This window comes from Dermacentor silvarum, chromosome 4 (assembly GCF_013339745.2).
Source record: "Dermacentor silvarum isolate Dsil-2018 chromosome 4, BIME_Dsil_1.4, whole genome shotgun sequence".
NCBI lineage: Eukaryota > Metazoa > Arthropoda > Arachnida > Ixodida > Ixodidae > Dermacentor > Dermacentor silvarum.
In genome coordinates, this window is record NC_051157.2 from 118,628,802 (window position 1) to 118,650,367 (window position 21,566).

Consider the following 21,566-nt stretch of genomic DNA (forward strand, 5'->3'; position numbering starts at 1 on the left):
ACTGCAGGTAGGCCCCAAAACCTACAACTACGTCTGCGGCTTCCACTCTGGCCGCACTGCGTCCTTGCACATTGATCAGCTCAGCACACCCCCTTATACACTCGGCGAGTTCGGAACCCCTCAAGGCGCCGTTCTCTCTCCACTTCTATTTAATATTTCTCTCATCCCCTTAGCCCAGAAACTCAATGTCATCCCACACCTAAAGCATACCCTGTACGCTGATGATATGACCACATGGACCACTCATGGCTCTGACGGGGAAATTGAGGAAACTCTACAATTATCAGCCGACACCATCTCCACTCACGCATCATCTATCGGGCTCGAGTGTTCGGCCTCTAAGTCCGAGCTCTTCCTAATTAGACCAAAATCTGCCGCTAACTCGCCCGTCCAAATCACTTTCTGAACGCAATGACCATACCCTTAAAACACTCAAGACCTCCACGCAATCAATGTTGCATCTTCTACGCTGCGTATCTTCCCTGCACAAGGGTTTAGACGAAGCAGACAACATGAAAGTTGTACATGCTTTTACGCTTAGACGCATTCTGTACACCACCCCATATCTCAAGCTGAACCCAACGCAAACTGAGCGCGTGAACTATATGATCCGCCTTGCAACTAAGACAGCCCTAAACCTACCCCGCAGCACTAGCACAGCCAAACTCTTGCACTAGGCATGCATAACACGCTTCCTGAACTAGTTGAGGCACACCTTCAGACGCAGTACTTTAAGACTTGCCGCGAGCGCCACTGGCCGCCATATCCTCGCCTCCCTTCGCATCAACATACCCGCTTATCAGTCAACCCTTATAGCCATTCCTCGACACATCCCTACCCCCCTCGTAGTTAAACCGCTTCCTCGAAACGTCCATCCCCAGCATCACATCTCTCACCGCGTAGCTCGCGCAAATGCCCTCCACAAGTATTACGGAGAAGCCGAGAATGCCATTTGGGTAGACGCCGCATGTACAACGCATGAAGCTGTAGCAGTTGCTTACAACCCAACCCAGCCCCGACCACTAACTCACCATCTTCCTTCGGGCTCTACACCTGAGGAGGCAGAGGAGACCGCCATCGCCTTAGCCCTTGCACATTCGGATGCTAAATACATCTTTAGCGATTCCAAGACTGCTCTGTCCAACTTTGCCAGAGGCAGGATTCACACCCCTGCCTGGCACTTGTTGAACACCCCCACCCAGAATTTACCACGCAGGGTAGAGCTCCGGTGGGTGCCGGCTCACTCTGGGATACCCGGAAACGAGGCTGCCGACACATTGGTTCGAGGTTTGATTTGCCAGGCTCAGGACAGCCTCGATCCGGGTTTCTCGAGGGAGCGGGCGCACAGCTTTGCAGAGCTCACGCAAGTATCCCGTTTGGACCGTCGGACTTACCCTCCTCCCCACCCCTCCCTTACCCACTCCCAGCAGATCCTCTGGTGACGTCTCCATACCCGCTCTCTCCCATCCCCTCAGCTGCTATCCCACTACTGTGGCACCTCCCCTACATGCTCCTTATGCGGCGACCCTCACGCCACACTCTCCCAAATCCTTTTTGGCTGCCCTGCTGATCCTCCCCCGCAGGGACAGCCGCCATCTCAAGCTGGGAGGACTGGGAGGTCCTGCTATCGTCTACGGACCCCACAACTTAGCTTGCTGCGGTGGCTCGGGCCGCCGACGCCATGAACAAAAGGAACGTGACCGTCTCGACGTAGTGTGGGACCGTGCGGTGGCCCAGGGACTTAAAGGAGTCCAAACTCACTTGCTACAAATAAAGGTTTTCTGTCTGTCTGTCTGTCTGTCTGTCCAGATGGTCTCGTCTAAATTAAAAAAATGCATCTGTAAGTCCGCGAGAAGTACTTTTATCAGCAGCCATTGACCGACATCGTCTCCTTAGCAGACGATACCGACTCACACGTGCGCTTCCTGATCGGCTGCAGATAAAGATAACTTTACGGTCTGCCATGCTGCGCTGCCCTTGTGTCACCCACTCCCCACGTCGCAAGCTGCCATCTTCGCGGCAGCAGCTTGCGCAACAGTAATCTTTACCGGGAAACGTATGCAGGGAGCGCTGCATGCTTCGCATTGTAATCAGGAGCGCCTTAATTATGTGGTACGGATGCTTGTTTTGAGCTTCTTCTTTATTGAAGCGTGTGCTATTCTGTATGTTGAATGCGTGATTCCAAAGAATGAGTGCACTGTTCGCTTCACTTTGCTGAATGCTTGTAGCCTCTGCCTTACGGGCGTATACCCCATTGCTCTGCCCTACTCTGCCGCCGGGATAGGCCCACCACTGTTTTCTCTCAACGTTACGTCACGGAGAAATCCCGGGATCCTAGCCATAGACAGCTTCGCTGTAAAACACAGGTATTTGTGAAATACTATGACTTTCTAAGCACGGTCGAACTTAATACAGGGGCCGAATTCACAAAGATTTTCCTTCGTAAGTGCTGCTTGCCATTGGTCAGCGGCCTTTCACTAATATGCCCAACACCACGATAGGCTAACACCTGCTTCTACAAACATTTTTAACGTAAGGACGTTTTTGTGATTCCGGCTCCACATTTGCTATCTTTGATGTGTGAATGGCTCGCATTGACATATATCTGTGAAGGATATTTTTTCGTCTCTGTACATCGGCATTCACAATTTCGGAGCTAGCGTCAGCGCTCAGCAGCCAAGCATGGTATTGTGCTGTGGAGCTCGGCCTGATTAGCAACCAAGTACTTGCGTACCTATTCAAATAGCAAGAATAAAAGCGCATTGTTATCTTCAATGATATGCCGAGAAGAGCTGAAATAGCAGAAAGTGGCACGGGTGATGCCTCTTCTTAAGCCTAGGACACGTTCCACTGATTTAGTTTCGTATCTACGGCACCCTAACATCTATCGCGGCGAATGCTATGAAATGATTTGTCTAAATAAGTTTCAATTAGGTCCTGGACAGGGATCGTAAGCACTGCAGTATATGCATGACTGGTTTTAAAAAGAGGCTACGCAACGCAGTGCATTTTCCTGAAGCAAACATTGTTCCTTTGTATATTATTTTCCTATAGCGCTTGCTCTGAACACCATGTCGTTTACTGGCCCGTGTTGATATTGTGAACATTTTTCTTCGTCACAATGCCGAGATGATCTCAAAGTTTTTTGTTGTCATTTAGCAAGGGTCATTTAATTCCACTTCCTTTCCTATCGCAATGGCGAGCCATGTGTTAAAAAAGCATCGTCACATGCATCGTCACATCGTAAAATATTGAAATTTATGATAGCTAGTTGCATAGTTTGACTAAAGCCTGCTCATCACCTATCAATATGGCTTCAGAAATGTCTATTCCAATGTTACAAAATAAAGTCAGTTGTTCATAGTTTGCAAACATCCTACATAAACAACTTCCAGATGACGACATTTTGCTAGATTTTCACAAGGCGTTTGATCTAGGTTCGCATGCAAAACTTTGCGCCGACCTCTATAGTCTAAATGCCGGACAACTGTGTAGCATACCGAAAACAAGTTAGTTGTCCGAGAATTCTTTAACGTCTGCTTTATTGTGAATTAGTGTGAATATTTTGGCATTCCTACAAGTATCTGGCGCAGTTACAGCAGTAAGCATCCTGTGTAACGGGTGGAAAATGTTCAATGTGATAGCTGAAATTTGCGACGTAATTGAAGGTCTAGGTCCCTGGATCTTTGCAAAGGGTGAGCTGGCTATCTCCCTTCCTCTGAGATAAGCCATGACTTGTGGTATTAGAGCTTCTTTATCACAGCAGCACGTGAGCGAGGCTACTGCTCTCCTTCTCTCCGCATCCGTGCACCACTCTCCTCATTTCTCTGTCATGCCACGCGTCGATGAAGCATTGCCAAATGCCGCTGCAGCAATCCGTCGTTACAGTGAAGTTCGGAAAATATCGGGAAATCAGTTTACTTTACAGGAGATACCTTTAAGGGCTATAAAATGGTCATAGTTTGTTGGGATGTGCAATGCAACAGCACAGAAGCTCCTAAATTCAGTGTTACAGCAAAGGCATACTCGATAGTGGTGACATAACATTGCCGAAATTGTGATGACGCCCGCAAGCAGCTGCTTCGCCGGTCGTTTATCATCGCGTGACACATCACATTCAAGGAACTGCTTTCACGTAACGGAGTGTACTTGGACAGCTGTTTCCCTGGGCAACTTAATTCAAAATGGGAAAGGCCATGGTGGATGCTGCACTGATGATTTCTTACTTCGCACTTTTTAAGTGGAGTGTCGCGATTCCGCCATTTTAATAAATCGCCGTAAACTACATGCACTGCGATTGGGAGCCTGAGTTAGCGGTATTTCGAATAAAGTGGTCTTACTATAATGAGGGTTTGCTGTATTTCTGCAAATCGTAGCTCTACTTACAGTGCACGCTAAAGTGCAAAGGTGGTTGTGTATATTGAATTCGCAGTATCGAATTATGATGCATCTTATTGCCCAAGGTGTGACTTTCAAACGCTAAACGCCCCTGAATTATGATTTGCAAGAATTCGGACAGCCTTACCATTCATCATTAGAGCCGGGAATAACTTCTATATCTAGATGAAAAGATTCGCCGTCTTTCCAGTATATAGTGTCATTGGTGAAAGTGTTTGTCAAATCAACAACCACGGCCTTCTTCTGTTGGGGAGGCGATATAAAGATGTGCTTCTCATCTTCAAATTGCGTGACGCGAACTACGCAGAAGATGCACAGTGCCGCACACACCAAGCACAGCAGGCAGCATCCAAAGTCACGCATCTGAAACAAAGACCTTCCGATAGTGAGGCTTAAAATTGGGCATCACTAACCTGGCACTACAATGAATTCGCACGCAAGAGAAAATTTATAATAACGATAAGAAAGTTTGAAAATGATGGCAAACTGTACCAGAGATGAAATTGTAGTGAATGTAGCTTCCTCGTTATGGGGAATTTATGGTCATTCTAAGATTGACACAGACGTCCCGACTCAAAATACCATTTAGTGGGCCTAGTTGACCACTATATTGCATGATTTGAGTACAAAGAAAAACAGACAAGTCCTATGTCTACCTGCAAAGGAAATGGTTATGCGCAAAAACAAAAAAACACGGACACAGAAGGAGACGGGGACGAGCGGGGACTCGTGGCCTATGTCTACCCTTTATTTCGTGTCGTGACTCACCTACAGCCATCTTTGAACTAACAAGTCTTTAACCTTAAGCAGACTGAAGAAAACAAGCAAGAGAAAAGTTAGTTCACTCAATTTACTCTCGTTAGCTTCAAATTTACTCTCGCTGCGAGACACTTCCGCATTTTATATTGGAGGAGTCCCTTTTCATCGCGCAGCGCAGGTCGCTATTGAGGGACTTTCACCTCCTTGGCCAGCGATGTACGACACTCGACGAATGTGCTCAGTAGTTGTGTGGTTTGACCCGATCAGGCTCATCAGGCTATTCTTACGTTTCGAGAAGTGTGCACTTAGGTGGACGTTTGGAGCTGATTCCTACTTTCCAATGACAAGACCTTAGACACTATTTCTTCTATTTTAACTCTGTTTAGTAGCGTGACCTACTGTGCGGGACCTGTACTGTGTGTGTTCTGCTTTATTCTTTGAGGCTTGTCATCTTGCTCTTTTTTTCCTCTTTCCTGCCCTTCTTCCTAACATCCACTTCTATGTTTCTGTCTCCTCCTTTCGGCAGAGTAGGCAGTCATTGTGCCTCTTTAGGTGGTAGTTGCCCGCCTGCTCCTCGCTTTTCCTTTCCTGCAAGTATGTATTAAAATCAAATAATAATAATAATCGACAATGTAGGATGCGGCATACCAAAGGCAGCGTTGGTACGCGTGCAAACAATACAGATATAAAAAGCAGCCAGTGGTAGTCAGGCACAGAGAATTGTACACAAAGTTTACAAAAGGCAGGTCAAGATCACAGTAACAATAAACATGGGCCACGCATACAGAGATTAATGACGTTCCCTTCAAGTGTTTGGTTATTCGTTCGAGCAGGCACGCTGTGGTAAGCTCGTTTATTGTGGCAACAAACTCACACCCTACATCAACTAACTTCCCTGTGGCTCTTTCCATAACCTCACTTCAAATCTGAAAGACAAGTCATGTGCTGCTATCTGTAAAACGATATCTAGATTACACGCCTGCAGTGAGACATGCCATTCCTCAAAGTTGGTTGGCTCAGCCACAAAGTGACTGATAATACTGGCCCAGAACTTTGTTCTAATAGTCTGCGATTGCCCAGATCATCAAACACGGCACACATGAGTTTCCCATGGATAATATAGTCTGAGCAAACACAGATGTGTGCAGGCCTCACCACAATTGCATGTATCGCACTTCATGGCTTCAGCCATTTCAATGACGAAGCCATAGGAGTTGGTAAACGTGACGCAGAGCCACAAACGGTGTTGCAAATGGCAGCACTTTCACTACTGTCGCCAAAGGGCTCACCAGTCCCTAGGTTACAAATTGGCCTATTGGTCAGTAGCTTACTCGCAGCGCAAAAGGACTCAAGTAAAGACGCGGCGACGTCCCGAATAACAAAAAGTTTACATAAATCGGCGCGTAAGAGTGGTCTGTCGACAAGTTGCTCCACGAGGAGCGAGAGAGAACGCTATATGCTTGTGCTGAAGGCTGAAGGTTCAAGGGTGTCTTGAATTCGGTGAGTGACTTTTTATTGTGATAGCAATTATATGGACACTTCAACCGGATTTCTGCCGTCGGCGTCGCCGTCGCCGTGAGGTTCCGTATAAAGTCCAAGGGCTATAACATCGCCGCCGCGCGCCGTATGCGCGAGTAAAACCATGCGGGGGACGCGCGCTATCACGGAGAGCGAACGCACGGCGGAAAGCAAACGCGACCTTCATCGCGTGAAAGGCCGTGGGGGTATGGGAGGGATGGAGGCGAGGCGACGCTGTGCTGAGGCACCAAATGCTTATCTTGCAACCGGGCGCAAGGGGAACTGGCCACTCCATCTCCCACGCAAAGCAAGAAAACGGGAAGGCCGCGCGGGAGGGAGGGGGGGGGCAGCTTCTACTCTGCCAACAACTGCGTTTGTACTTTGCCCGGCTGTGGCGGTCGCCCACACCGTCTCTTAAAAGCGATCTCCACACGGCTCTGACCTTTGTATGCGCTGTGCATTCGCCGCTCAGTTTCCGTTGAAGCGATAGACCGCACGAACCTTCGCTCGCTCCGGCGGCTGCGCTTGCTGCCAGCGTTCTGACAGTCGTCTGTGGTCATTGAGTGTGATCTATTCATGTTTGCTTGTGCGCGCTGACACCACGCTTGTTAATTCAGTTAATAAGCGAATGTGTCCAAGTTTATGCGGGAGGGGGAACACCCCACTGTGTGAACTGCCTGGTCGCCATGGTCTACCGGACGCCTGCAGTCTGCCGACCACGCCACGCTACCCAGCAGTAACGCTGGTCGAGCTTGAAGGAATCCGGTGTCGCAACAAATGGTTGGCAGCTAATGAGATGGACCACGCTTCAGCCTGGAAAGACGGTCTCTGGATAGCGGCTTCGGGACGATCGTCGCAATATTCATGATTGCAGCTGGTGAGTGCACGGCCTTTCTTCAGTGAGATATCACCAGGCTTTTTGTAATTTGGGGGGAAGTATACAAAAGCAGTGATAGTAGTAACCGTTGACGAGTGTCTTTAGAGTACGTCACGGTCGTGTAAAATGAATAAATAGAAGCACTAAGGACAGCCACGAACCTGAAGGCGTTAAAGAAGCCGGAATTGCTAGAGTTGGCCATTGAGCTGGACATAGAAATTTCAGAGCGACAGAGAAAGCCAGAGATAATTGAGACGATTGAGGCACTCGGGGCAGACGACGAGGAACTAGAAGAATGCTTAATTAGCATTAAGAAAAAAGAAGACCGACTAGCACGTGAGGCCAAGGAGGAACGCGTAGCACGTGAGGCCAGAGAGGAACGCGAAAGACGTGACGCGCCCGAGATCAATCACATTGAGCTTGAGATTTTGAAGGCTCAGAATACCGGAGAAGCGACTCCCATCTCGAGAGAACGCGAGAAAAAATGAAGGACTTGATGCAGTCATACCAAGTCGGGGAGGATGTGGGCCGCTTCTTAGTGAACTTTGAGCGTACATGTGAGAAGGCTGGATTTCTGAAAGACTCGTGGCCGCAGCGTCTGCTGACGTTGCTGCCGTGTGAGGTTGCAGACGTGATAGCTCGCATGGCAAAAGAAGAATCATAATGCTATGACAAAGTAAATTCTAGTCTTCTGAAAAAGTACAGGTTATCAGCGGAAGCATTCCGAACAAAGTTCAGGGAGGCCGAAAAAGCCAGAAACGAGTCCTATGTCGATTTAGCGTACTCGTTGATGGCCAACATGAAGGAGTGGCTAAAAGGATCCGGAGCTTTTGGTGACCACGACAAAGTGGTGGAGTGTTTTGGGCTGGAACAATTCTTCCGCCGACTGCCTGAAAACATTAGGTATTGGGTGCAGGATAGGCCAGGCGTAGAGACAGTCGCAAGGGCGGCTGAGCTTCCTGAGGAATACGCATCGCGCCGGGGCCCCGAAAGCAAAGAGACGCTCAAGAAGGAGAATAGATTCAAATCCGACAAGCAGGAGCGGTGGTCAAGGTCGAGACCGTATAAAGGAAATGAGAAAGCGGAGTCAGCGACCAGTAATGACGAGAAGAACAGAGAGGGAAAGGAGGAGCCACCAGAACTCAAGGCTGCACAACAAAAGAAGGCTTTCGAAGCTAGAAAGCCAGTTGTGTGCTTTAACTGCCAAAAGACAGGACATATTGCCCTCGGTTGCAGAAATCCAAAAGTTATCTTTTTGTCAGTGAGCAATACCGATGACAATATGAGATTGTTAGAACCGTACATTCGGGACCTCGTAGTGAATGACAAGCCTTGTCGCGTACACCAGGACTCAGCCGCCAAGATAGATGTCGTTCATCCCTCATACGTAGAACAAAGTCAGTTTACCGGAGAATGCGCTTGGATAAAGCAAGCAGCAGAGGCTAACAGTCTTTGTCTACCAGTAGCCAGAGTCCGCGTTGTGGGTCCTTTCGGAACACTTGACACCGAAGCAGCCGTGTCAGCGCACCTTCCACCGCAATATACATATTTGTTTTCAAACAAATCCGACGAGTTGTTGCGGAGCAGGGGAGTCGTTTTCGGCGAAGGAATAGTGCAAGCTCTAACCAGATCAAAGGCACGACAACTCGCGGCAAAGGTAGCATGCGCAAGCCCAGCACAGGAGGACACATCCTTACACAAGGAATCCTCAGAGAGCGCTAATGAGGTTACAAGTGAAAGCAAGGTCGTTGAAGGCGTGTCGACTAAAGAACAGGCCACCGCACTGAGTGAGGAAGAGGCGGCAGTATTGAGAGTGAACGGGGAACCTGTAGCATCTCGGAAAATGGAATGAAGGCGAAAATTTCTAAACGTTACAACTTGCACTTTGGTTAACGAGCAAGAAGGGGACCCCACTCTTCGGAACCTTAAGCACAACGCTGAGGCGGGGTCCGCTAAGAAAAACATAATGTTCCAAAAGAGGGCAGACGTTCTCTATCGAAGGTATCGCGATAGAAAATGAGTCCAGTTTGATCAACTAGTAGTGCCACAGCGTTACCGCCAGGATCTGCTGCACTTGGTGCACGGGGACCTTTGGTCCGGACACCTTGGCATTCGAAAAACCAAGGACCGCTTGTTGCAGGAATTCTACTGGCCCGGGTGCTTTCGAGAAATAGAAGCATTCGTAAAAAGCTGCGACACGTGCCAACGCATTGGAAAGCCCGGGGACAAGGCTAAAGCTCCCATGAAACTTGTTCGAATAATTACGGAGCCGTTTCGCAGACTTGTAATAGATACAATAGGACTTTTGCCCGCAACACAGTCCGTCCACCGCCACATTCTTACGGTACTGTGCCCCGCAACCAAGTTCCCTAAAACAGTGCCCTTAAAAGAGATAAGCTCGGTCGAGATCGTGAACATGCTTTTGTCCATCTTTTTGCGAGTAGGTTTCCCAGCGGAAATTCAGTCGGACCAAGGAACCGTTTTCACGAGCGCCCTAACCTCGACATTTCTGGAAAAATGCGGTGTCAAACTTATCCATAGTTCGGTCTACCATCCCCAGTCCAACGCCGTAGAAAAGGTTCCCTCGGTCATGAAGCGTCTGTTGCGAGCCATGTGTTATGAGCGCAAAAAAGATTGGGAACTCTGCTTACCAGTCCTGTGCTTACCAGCCATGTTCGCCCTTCTACCGCCCCGCATGAGTCGACAGGGTTTTCACCGGCGGAGTTAGTCTATGGTCGTTCCCTGCGATCGCCACTCCGGATCACTCGGGAAGCCTGGGAGGGCCGGGCTGACGATCCGTCTGTCGTTGAATACTTGCTAGATTTGTTAGATTGGCTGCATACGACGTAAGAATTGGCAGGACGAGAAATGCGCAGAGTCCAAGGTAATGCCAAGCTTTACTACAACATAACAGCTCGGGCGCGACGCTTCGAGGTAGGAGATCAGGTAATGATAATACGTCCCTCACCGAAAAACAAGCTGCAAGTACAGTGGGAAGGACCAGCTGACATTGTTTCAAAATTATCTGACACAAACTATATAGCAACAGTTCCGGGTAAGAGAAGAACTCATCAGGTATACCACAGTAATTTACTGAAGCCCTATCGGCAGAGAGAGGCCGTCGTAAACATGTCCCTTAACATGCCAGAGGAAATGCCGCTTGACTTTCCAGAGTTGGCGCCAGCAACGGAAGCAAGCGTAGGCGAAACCATAGATAACCTCGTACAGCAAGCCGAGCTCGACCTCCATCAGAAGACGGAGCTGCGGGAACTCATGTATGAGTATAGAGATAGGTTTTCGGACAAGCCGGGACTGACGACAGCAGTTGTCCATGATATTGAATTAACCTCATCAGAGCCTGTGCGTTCGAAGGCGTATCGCGTTTCACCACGCCAGCGTGAGGTCATGGCTGCGGAAATAAAAAAAGATGTTGGAGCTAGGCGTAATAGAAGCGGGAGAGAATGTTTATACTTCCCCTCTTATCTTAGTTGAGGTCCCTGGAAAGGAACCGCGCCCTTGTATTGATTACCGGAGGCTTAACGTGATCACGAAGGATCAAACCTATCCTATACCTTATATCGAAGAAAGGCTTGAGAAAATGAGCAGCGCCAATTTTATCTCTACACTAGACTTAGTCAGGGGTTATTGGCAGGTACCGTTGACAGACCGGGCGAGTAGGTATGCCGTATTTGTTTCTCCATTGGGAACGTTTCGACCAAAGGTCCTGAGCTTTGGATTGAAAACGCTCCCTATTGTTTCTCTAGCCTTATGGACCGAGTGTTGCGTGGTATGGAGAATATTGCGCTGCCGTATCTCGATGATATCGCGATCTTTTCGGCATCATGGGCAGAACATCTGACGCATCTGCGAGCCGTACTGGCCCGTCTGCGCGAAGCTAACTTAACTGCCAAAGCGACAAAGTGTCAATTGGGGCGTGCCGAAGTGGCCTACCTGGGTCATGTGATTGGTCAAGGCCGCCGCCGGCCTTCCGAGGTCAAACTAGCTGCAATCGAAAGTTTTCCACAACCTCGCACTAAACGGGATATTCGGTCATTTCTCGGAGTAGCAGGATATTACCAAAGATATATTCCGCGTTACTCCGATGTTGCAAGCGCTCTGACAGATGCGCTTAGAAAAACAGAACCACAAACCATACAGTGGGACGAAGCCAATGAAAGGGCTTTCTGTACACTGAAGAGGGCTCTGACGAGTGAACCAGTGTTAAGCGCGCCGGATTATTCTAAGCCGTTCATTGTTCAGTGCGGCGCGAGTGATCGTGGAATGGGTGTTGTGCTTTGTCAAAAGGGAGATAATTACGAGGATCACCCTGTATTCTTTGCCAGTAGGAAGCTCACTGCTCGCGAGGAAGCCTACAGTGCTTCTGAAAAAGAATGTGCCTGCGTTGTGTGGGCGGTGCAGAAGCTAGCCTGTAACATTGCGTGTTCGAAATTCACCATCGAGACGGACCACTGTCCTCTTACGTGGCTACAATCAATGTCCCCCAAAAACGGTCGTCTTCTGCGCTGGAGCTTAGCACTTCAGCAGTACAATTTTGACATTCGCTACAAGAAAGGTAAACTCAATTTAAATGCAGATGGTCTGAGTCGTTGCCCCTAGTGTATCGCTAGCCTCATGTCCCCTCTGGTTTCCGTGTCATTTTTACGTTGGTATTCTTTTAACACGAAAGTGTTTTATGCCGGGGTCCACCAAGACTTCACTGACGTATTTCCGTCACGGAAATACGTCAGTGACCATAATACAAAGAAAGAAACCAGAAGAAAAAGTTCCACAAACATGCAAAATTTGGGAATCGAACCCACGACCTCTCGGTCCGCGACGATAGATCGCCGAGCGTTTAACCCATTGCGCCACAAACGCATTTGCAGAGAGCTACACAGACGCGCCTTATATATCTAACACTCCTCTGTGTACCCGCGCTCTTGTTCGGGGCGGTGCCGCCGCCTACGAGCAGAAAAGAGAAGTACTGCATTATGACACTAACGCGCACCGACAGTGAACGCTTCGGTGGTCTCACCACTACGACGCCTCGATGCCAGCATTCGAAGGGACGCTGGCATCAAGAAGCACTACCAACGCCACCTAGGTGGCGTTGGTAGTGGCGTTCACCGTACTCAGCACAGCGGAGCGTGGCCTCCGAATTTAGCTCTGAAAATGTTTCTGAAGTTGATCGCGGAGGCTGCAATTACGACGCGCTGTACGCGCTGATTTGACTCGGTGACGATTCAGTTACGTGCTTTGTCTTGCGCGTTGTATTAGTGTGTCAGTTACGTGCTTCGTCTTTCGCGTTGTGCTAGCGTGTGCAGCCTAGTGCAGCTTCCATATGCACGACGGTTGCTCATGGTCATCGACGTTGGTAGTCGTGATGGAGGAGACGTGCCACCAGGCGTCAGCGTGGGTGCATCAACGCCTAAGGGCGCTTTAGCCACAAAACACCAATAGACATTATATATCAATGTGCAATAAACATTACACTACTTCTGTGAAGACACGTTTCACTTTCGTGTTCTATACCGATTCCTATATAAGAGGGATCAACCACATTTTTTCTTACGTTTCTTTATTACCGCGTAGTTGTAGGTGATTGTTAGCAGATTTAGTAATCGCGTCCTAACGCTTTCGGGAAATGGCTGTTTTTAGTGCTTAGCGGGGAGGACGCGCGAAAGGGATGAGAAAGCAGTAGCAGTTTTTTTTTGTAAAGCCTGGTGTGTTTTGGGGGAGAGTGGCCTTTTGCTCGCTTGTTTGTGGTTGTGGGTCCGGCACTGTTGCGTGCCCAAACAGGAGACGAAAAGTTGCGAGACCTCTTTGCAAGTCCTGTTTCACTGGACCGGACCAGGGAGAAAAGGCACACAAGCGCGCCCCGAGAACTGATGAACGACTCCAGGGAATCTACAAGCTACGAACCAAGGGTTCGTCACCCCGCGGGGAAATTCTGCTGCTGAAACGCCGATCCCTCGCCCAGTGGCTGCTGGCCCCTACGCGTCGGGATCTTCCTCCCCCGCCGGAGATGCTGTTACGATTGACATGTCACGCCCCGGGTCAAAAAGGATTACGATTGACGTATGACAGACCGGTCGTTACGATTGACATGTGACGCCTCGTGCAGGGGGAATTATGGGAGGCCCATGCCTAAACCAACGGAGGATGAATACCTGATTTGCTATGGTTGTCTTGAGTGATCCTCAATCTGGCGGGCTAGTCGCAGTGATTTATGGCCCCCTTTGTGTGTGCGCGCCCAGCAGGCGAGGGGTTCCGCCTTCCCCGAACTGTGTACCACCGGAGCCCCGTGTCGCAGTGTTTACCAGGCCATATGCGTACGTGCGCCCAGAGAGCGAACGGTGCACAACAGAAACCTCAAGTCTCCGCTGGCGGAGGCAAGGCCAAGAAACGTCGCCTAGGAGACAGGGAGCAGCTGCCGAACTCCCGACTTGACTCAGTACCTGTCACGTGACATTGACGTGAGCGAAATCCCGCCTACAATGTTAGCGGGCCCATTTAAGCGGCCCCACCATGTATTTTTCATTCATTCTCTTCTTTTTTAACCTTCCTCAACCATGAAATAAACTGTGTAAGTTTCGCACTAAGAAATCGTCTTGCCCCGGCCTGGTCGCCATGGTCTACCGGATGCCTGCAGTCTCCAGACAACACCACACTACCCAGCAGTAATGCCGGTCGACCTTCTCCTAGCGTCGCTTCCTGGAACTCTCCCCTCTTCTGCCAGCGCGCCTCGCTTTTTCATCGTTTGCTCATTGGCCGCTCGAAGCTTCGTGGTCTCATGCGATTGGATGTCTTTTTCTTGTGCAACGCGATAGCATTTAGGGTCCCGTGTCGCAGAAAATCCGGCGTCGGCATCGGCATTGGCGCCCGCGGGCGAGAAAATCATCCCAACCACGTTTAAATATGCCACACCATTGTATCATTAATGTTGCTCATACCTTGTCTTGCATTCTTGGCAAAGCTATTGACACCGCGCATGCCTTTTAGGTTAAATCTTCTCAGACTGAAATATTAAAAGTGCGAAACGAATACGCAATCCTGAAAATGATCTAATTTCTTTGGCGCTGTTGTGCACCATCTCCGGGATCGACCCACGCAAGAGGCCGCATTTCCACCGGAAAGCTCGCCTACGTGCATAGCGATCGCCGCCAGTGTTTTCCAGTAACCATTACGGTTGCATGAGCTGCAGTCATCGGGAACCATGAGTAGCAGTCAGGGATCTTTGAATGCCATCGCGTTCCACTCTGAAAAGCGAAGCTTAAGCGTCCTCCAAATTTGATGATGATGATGATGATGTACCTCTGTCATGGCTCGCACCCACTAAGGGGGATAGGCCAAGAATCGGGCGGCAGTGGGTATGCTAAAGAAAATTCATATTTGAAAACAAGAAAACAAGAAATGCATAGTAAAAGACAAAAAAGGCAGTTTTTTTTCCTTCTTGCGCCGCGTGTTCACGTGCCGGACGGTCTTCGACGTTGTCGTCTTTCAACCAGCACGGAATTCGCCTCCGGCGCACACTCCTTCTCATCTGCTTCTTGTTTATCTTCATTCATCGCACCGTGTCGCGCACTCCACACACCACAATGACATACCAACAAGCTCATGTAAATACCCTCATTGAAGGGGAGAAGGCGCACATGCACGCACAGACGAAAACGGTCATGGGCACACTGGTTCAAACTTCTGCACTCTTTGGCCTTTTGGGCGTCTTCAGCATCAGAACTGTCTGTGGCCTTTGTTAGTGCCGCGTGACATAAATTGTTTGACAACGAGGTCAAGGGTAACAATGGTAAAACATGGCCTGTACAGCAACGAGAGAAAACGCTGCTTGCTACTCATCGGCTATGCAGGCACGTGACGTTCTTCCTGCTCTTTCCACCGTAAACTGCGGTGCCGGCGACCTTTTCCTTTCTCCTTTTGCCGACCAACCTGTTACCTGTTCACACACTCTCCCCGTCACTGAAGATGTCTTACCGGCACGTTCCTGATCCAGTGTTCGAGTTGCTGCTTGCGGCTCCGACGCCGATAAATTTGATGGTATTGTTGAGCTTGTGCCATCGATTGTTGTGAAGAAAAGTGTGCTCGTACCTCGATGCGTCCTCTCTGTGGCCTGCGGAACAACTACACTTTGGGTGTCAAACTTCTCCCAGTCTGTTGTGCTACAAGGCGGTATGCGACGTGCCTCTTTTGAAGCTGATACTAGTCTCAACATAGACGCTATAACTGATGACACGTCGCACGAAGCCCAAGCGCAGGGGCTGTCCCCCGAGTCCCTGAAGACTCGTTCCCATTTCTAAAAATTATCAACAAGTCACTTTCTTTAGAGAAGCGTCAAGCCCTGGCCAGCTTCCTTAGCAGGCATGCTTCATTGTTTGATTTCGCTCAGAATACTAACAAAGTTCGCTTTCCAACTATGCGGGCTCGCCACAGGATGAACGGATGAACATAGGGTCCGCGCGTCCTATAAGGCCTTACCGGGTTTTCGCGTTGGAGCGCATGATCATCGTTCAACAGGTCGACGACATGCTAGCTAAGGGCGTTATTCAACATTCCTTTAGCCCTTGCGCAGCGCCGGTCATCCTCGTGAAAACGAAAGAAGGGTCTTGGAAGTATTGCGTCGACTATACCGGCGTCTCAACTCTGTGACGAATAAGGATGTGTATCCGCTTCCCCGCATCTATGACGTTATCGACTGTCTTCAACACGTATCGTGTTTTTGATCTGTGGACCTCCGATCGGGCTACTGGCATATACCCATGCAATCAGCCGACAAAGAGAAAACCACTTTTGGGATACCAGGCGCCTTGTTTGATTTCAACGTCAAGCCGTTTAGTTTGTGCCGTGCGCCTCCGACATCTGGTGGACAAGTACGGTGTGCGATCAGACACACAAAAGGTCGCTGCAGTTACCGACATTAAACAACCGCAGTCACAATGCCAGAAGACGTTTCTTGAGTCCTTGATCGTGCTTCCGACGTTTTGTGCCCAACTTTGCCGATACTTCCTACACTCTGACTGATAAGCCTTTCACCTGCACAGTGGATTGCGATTCCCCGTTTTGGCTACTCAAGTTTCTGCTCTCTTCCGGACCCATAGGTCGTCATTTTGACCTCTCTACCACAACAGAACTGCATACTCACGCGAGTGCATTAGACCTCGTCACCATCTCCGTCCAGCGCTCTGGAGACGCCGAGCATGTCATTGCCTATACGCCAGCCGTTCATTGCGCAAGGCCGAACAGAATTACACCGTCAGGGAACAGCGCCTCACTGTCATTCTTGCAGTCCATAAGTTTCGCCAATATCTCTACGGGCGCCGTTTTACGATTGTTGCTGATCACAATTAACTATGTTGGTTGGTTGGTCTCCGCGACCCGCCTTGCCGTGTTGCTCGATGAGTACTACATTTGCAGGAATTTGAGTTTGCATTCCGCCAAAAGAGTGGCCGCCATCATGCGGACGCCGACTGTTTTTCGAAGCTTCCTCTACCAACAAGAGCATGCGTCACCGATAACTTCTATGAGTTTCTGGCCGCCATGGACGACATTCTTTTTCCCGATCTGGCCACCTTCCAGGAAGAGCAGTGCCACAAGCGCAGCCAGGATGCCCTTTCCGCCTCAGCTACTCAGCCGCAGGTAAAAATGGCTTTGTTATCAAAGATGGCCTGCTCTACAAAAAGAATTACGCGGCTGATCGTGCCTGCACAATTTTAGTGGTCCCTAAGAACTTGAGAACTCACGTGCTTCGTGCTATGCATGATGACACGACCGCTGCGTAGATGAATACCACCAGAGATACCACCGAATTCAGGGCCGATACTACTGGCCTAGTATTCGACGGAATAAAGAAAAGTATGTAGCCAATTGCGTCAAGTGCCAGCAATTCAAGCGCCCTAATCCTGATCCGGTCGGTCTCCTCCACCTGTGGCACCATTATCATTTCCTTTCGAACTGGTTGTAGTGGATGTTCTCGGCCCATTCCCCCCAATCAACAAATAACAACCGCCGGATTAAACTCTGTTCCGACCATCTGACCCGTTATAGTGAAACTGTAGCCACGGCTATCGGTGTTTTGTGCTTCATCCTGCCTTCCGTTATGATGTGTCATGAACCCTCTCGTATTATTGTGAGTGAACGTGGTAGCCAGCTCGTGACCAACGTAGTCGAATAGCTGTTGCATCTCTTTGCTTGCTAGTTTTGCCACGCGACCCCGTACCAACCGCTTTCAAATGGTCTCGTCGAGCTCACGAGCAGAATCTGACCAACATGTGCGCCAATTCCAGGCACAATAATTGGGATGACATCTTTCCTTTTATCGCATACGCCAACACTGCAAAGTATGAAACCACCGGCTACAGCCTCTTCTATCTTGTTTATGTTAGACCACCCTGCAGGTTCTTTGACACCATTTTACCTTTTACTTATCATGCGGACTCTTCTATGACCCATCTCTCTGCCGCGCTGAGGAACCACGTCGCATAGCTCTGCTCCGTACGTTGGCGTCCCAGGACCGCTCCAAGATCAGCTACGCTTCACGGCATAACAATGTGTCGAACGACAAAGGGGGCATAGTATTGCTTTGGACACCACTTCACAAACGCAGCCTGTACCAGAAGTTTCTGGCTCGTTACAACAGGTCTTTCTTCATCACCGATCGCCTAAGTGCTGTGACATATTCGACTGCCCGTCTCGTGTCTCATAGCTACCGTTTTAAGAAGACGCCACTTGTTCACGTCGCCCTCATGAAGCGATGTCGTCTGCGTGACTGTGAGTGCACGTAACCTTTCCTCGCCCAGTAAGCTTCGTCTGCGAAGGGAGGAGTGTTACGCTAGAGTGACAGCAAGGACGGAAGAAGTGTGTTTGTCTTTGGAGCGGCTCGCTGTCGCCGCGGCAGCCCTTCAGCCCTTTTTCATCAATGCATCTTTAAACAAACGCCCCCCATCGTAAGAATATAAGTTATATTTGGAAATGTTTGGTCAGCACGAGTCAGATAAGTGGCAATTCGCAGTAAACTTTAATAATAAAACGCATATGTTGAGAGGCACCCTAAATCTGTACACCGCGTTCGTGAACGGACTATGACGACCAGCACATTATTTCATAGGCATCAAACTTATTAAATTAGTATCGTATGCATTTAGACAAATTAAATGAAGGAATTACCATTTACCGATATAAAAATGTTTTCTTGCTGCAACGCAATGCAAATGAATTGCAACCCATTCAGAGCGTTAGTCAAGTGTCTTTTGTTTTCATAATAGCGGTTCAAGTTTCTTTTCATGTTTTGTATTTTATGTAATGTGCAAGTTGTTTTCTACTGTCTACAATTTTTATATTGCGTGTTTGTTGTAAAGAATACCATGCTCTTGATTTGTTTGTGTTTACACGTTAGAATTTTTTTTTCTCTTCAAACACCTTTCTTTATGAGTTTTCTATTAGTCTGCAGCATTGTACGCTGCTGTAAGGGTAGCATGGCCTCGCCAGGCATTGTAGGCTTTTTGTCATGTCACCTAATACAATTTCTAATGTAAATTGTGTTCAATAACGGCGGAAGATGACGAAGAAAGACACTTTGCTCTCGGCGGCACTTGCGCGCCTCACTCGGGCCTGATTTGTGGTCGGATAGGGGAAAGTCTTTTTCGGGCTCGGGCAGAGCCTGGGTCTAGCTTTGTACCAGAGGACCGGGCTAGGCCACGTAAACTTATACGAATGCCGACACCGGGCCGAGAATCACGACCCTTGCAGTGCTCTAGGGCATATCACACCGTGGTGAGTGGAGTAATCTTAGCAAGACTGACAGTGCACTGCAGGCTTCAAACTTAGACAATTCTCTATCTTTCTCATGTCGTACGCCATTGAGTTGCGACGCCCGCAACACCAGTGGCACCAACGTTGTTAAACGCGCATTAGCTGCCAGGGCGATGTTTCTGCAGCGCAGAAGAAATTGCCTCACGTGATTGGTCGCGCCAATATGTCGCCCCCGTGTACTCTTGTAACACCGTCTAAGGGGCTTCCGCCCCACGCTAAACCTCGCACTTGCGTGTTCTTTTGCTTTCCAATTATATTTGTTTTTACTTCGGAAGCTCCTGCCTTGACAACAACACAAAAATATGTTCACAAGTACACAAGCATTTGTGCCGTGGAGGAAGTCTAATAGATAACGGAAGCAGGGTCCATGAATCTAGTGTTCTAGGTCAGGATGTCGTTTTGGAGGCAGCCCTATCGCAAGGAGGTGGTGAAGAGGCGTATCACGAAGTCCAAGAGGAATCACAGCAAGTGCGTCACATTCAAGTTTTTTTTATTATAGTACTGTCGCACAATGGGCCCGAGGAACCATATCGGCCGCCGTACATTTGCGGCCAAAAGGCAGTGACATCGCTGGCGTAAGTGCAACGCCAACACAGAGCCTTTGAAACGCTAGCTCCGGTCAGCGAGTGAGTCCGCCAGGGAGGTCTGACCGTTTACTTACATTTTTCTGTCTTACGATACTTATCCACCAATGTAAGCTAGCAAACCCGATGTTAACTTCAATGCCAATCTAATTTCATTCATTTCTCTATGGCTCTCTCTCTCTCCCTAAAATTGGTCGAATAATCGATGTGCTGCAGCATTGAGTCACTGACCTTGAATTTCCCTCCTGACTCCGCCTACACATTCTAACCTAGCCTATTCAAAACATGGAAGTCAATAACACCCCCTCCCCAGGTTAAAACCGCGATTGACATCGGTGCCCATATTTTAGCCATACGTTTTGATCCTCCAAAGCGGCTAAGCAGAGTAAGCGCAGTTCCCAAGTCCCGCGTTGTCCAGGTAGCCAACAGAGTAACTGTTGCAATGATCAGAAATTGTGCCGCACGTGAGGGTACGCTGACGGCCAAACATTTGTTCCTTGTACTGAATAAGTACAACAACGACGTGAGCCTTCGTCTCTATTTCTCGTAGATACTCGGTTGATATCGTAGAAATTTACTTGCCCTTTTGCGTCCGCGCTTCCGATACAGCGTGTACGGCCAGCTCTCTTTCTTTAGACTGCTGCTACATGCAATTACCTGCATGATCGTTTAACACTGCCCCATATGTCTTTGTTTCCGATCTCTCTGCGGCTGGCCAACCGGCCGCCGTCACGTCATGTACGTTTGTTAGTCGCGCCTGTGCACCGCACACGATTTCACCGCCACCGCGCCTTCTCCGGTACACGGTAACATCACCAAGATGGCCGCCAAAGAGTTTCCACCCTCAAACGCCTACGACTTCCGTCAGCTGCTCGCCTCGAACCCTGTCATTTATACCCCGGAAACGATTTATGTTTACAGCTCACAATGGCTTCCCTTCTAGAATGGAAAGGAAACAACGTCATCGTTTTAACTGTCGGGCCAACTCTGCTGCATCAGGCGAAACGAGCAGCCATTTTTAACGCATTTATCCCCTTGAATATAAATTCGTTGTAGTGGGAAATTTTTCTAGCCTTCATCTTACCTCAGCTGCAAGTATGGCCGTTCTCTGAGTACCAACTATTACTAGAGACCAATAAAATGCTTACCCACGACATCACTCAGCCACCTTCGAGCCTGTCCGCTTCCGTGGTAGACTGTGTCGAAAAGGCCAACAGCTGCTGATCCTGGATGAATTATTCAAATTTAAGGAAGGCCACAAGATTGGCAGCGTCACAAGATCACAAAATTAGGTCCATCGGATCCCTCAATTTCGAGGCACTGATGACGCTCGGGATTAACACATTTGTTCTTGAAACACTTGCACTCCGGGTTACATGATTACAGTCAACGGCATAAACAATGCAAAGACAATGTTTGTTAAACGTGACAGCCTCTGCAAGCTGTCCGTACGTATTGCCATTGTGCTTCTACAATGACCGCAGCCACTTTTGGGAAGATGCGGACACTCTTCGCATCTTTAATGGTATTGCCAAACTTTAAATGGCTTCTGATAAAATATAAAGCGCCATCCGCTATTTACTCGCAAAAGCAACGACACCTGCCCCGAC

At 49.0% G+C, this 21,566-nt stretch overlaps 1 protein-coding gene across 1 annotated transcript in view; it reads right to left on the reverse strand.

The window, feature by feature from the left end:
• Nucleotides 1-21,191, reverse strand: part of LOC119450576 (isatin hydrolase) — a 37,467-nt gene extending 16,276 nt beyond the window's left edge. Inside the window, exons 1-2 of the mRNA XM_037714080.2 lie at nt 21,105-21,191; nt 4,526-4,761 (exon numbers count right to left, since the gene is read on the reverse strand). Of these exons, the coding sequence (XP_037570008.1) occupies nt 4,526-4,761; nt 21,105-21,113 (245 nt within the window). The 5' untranslated portion in view covers nt 21,114-21,191. The remainder of the gene's footprint in view (nt 1-4,525; nt 4,762-21,104) is intronic.
• Between the last annotated feature and the right edge of the window lie 375 nt (nt 21,192-21,566).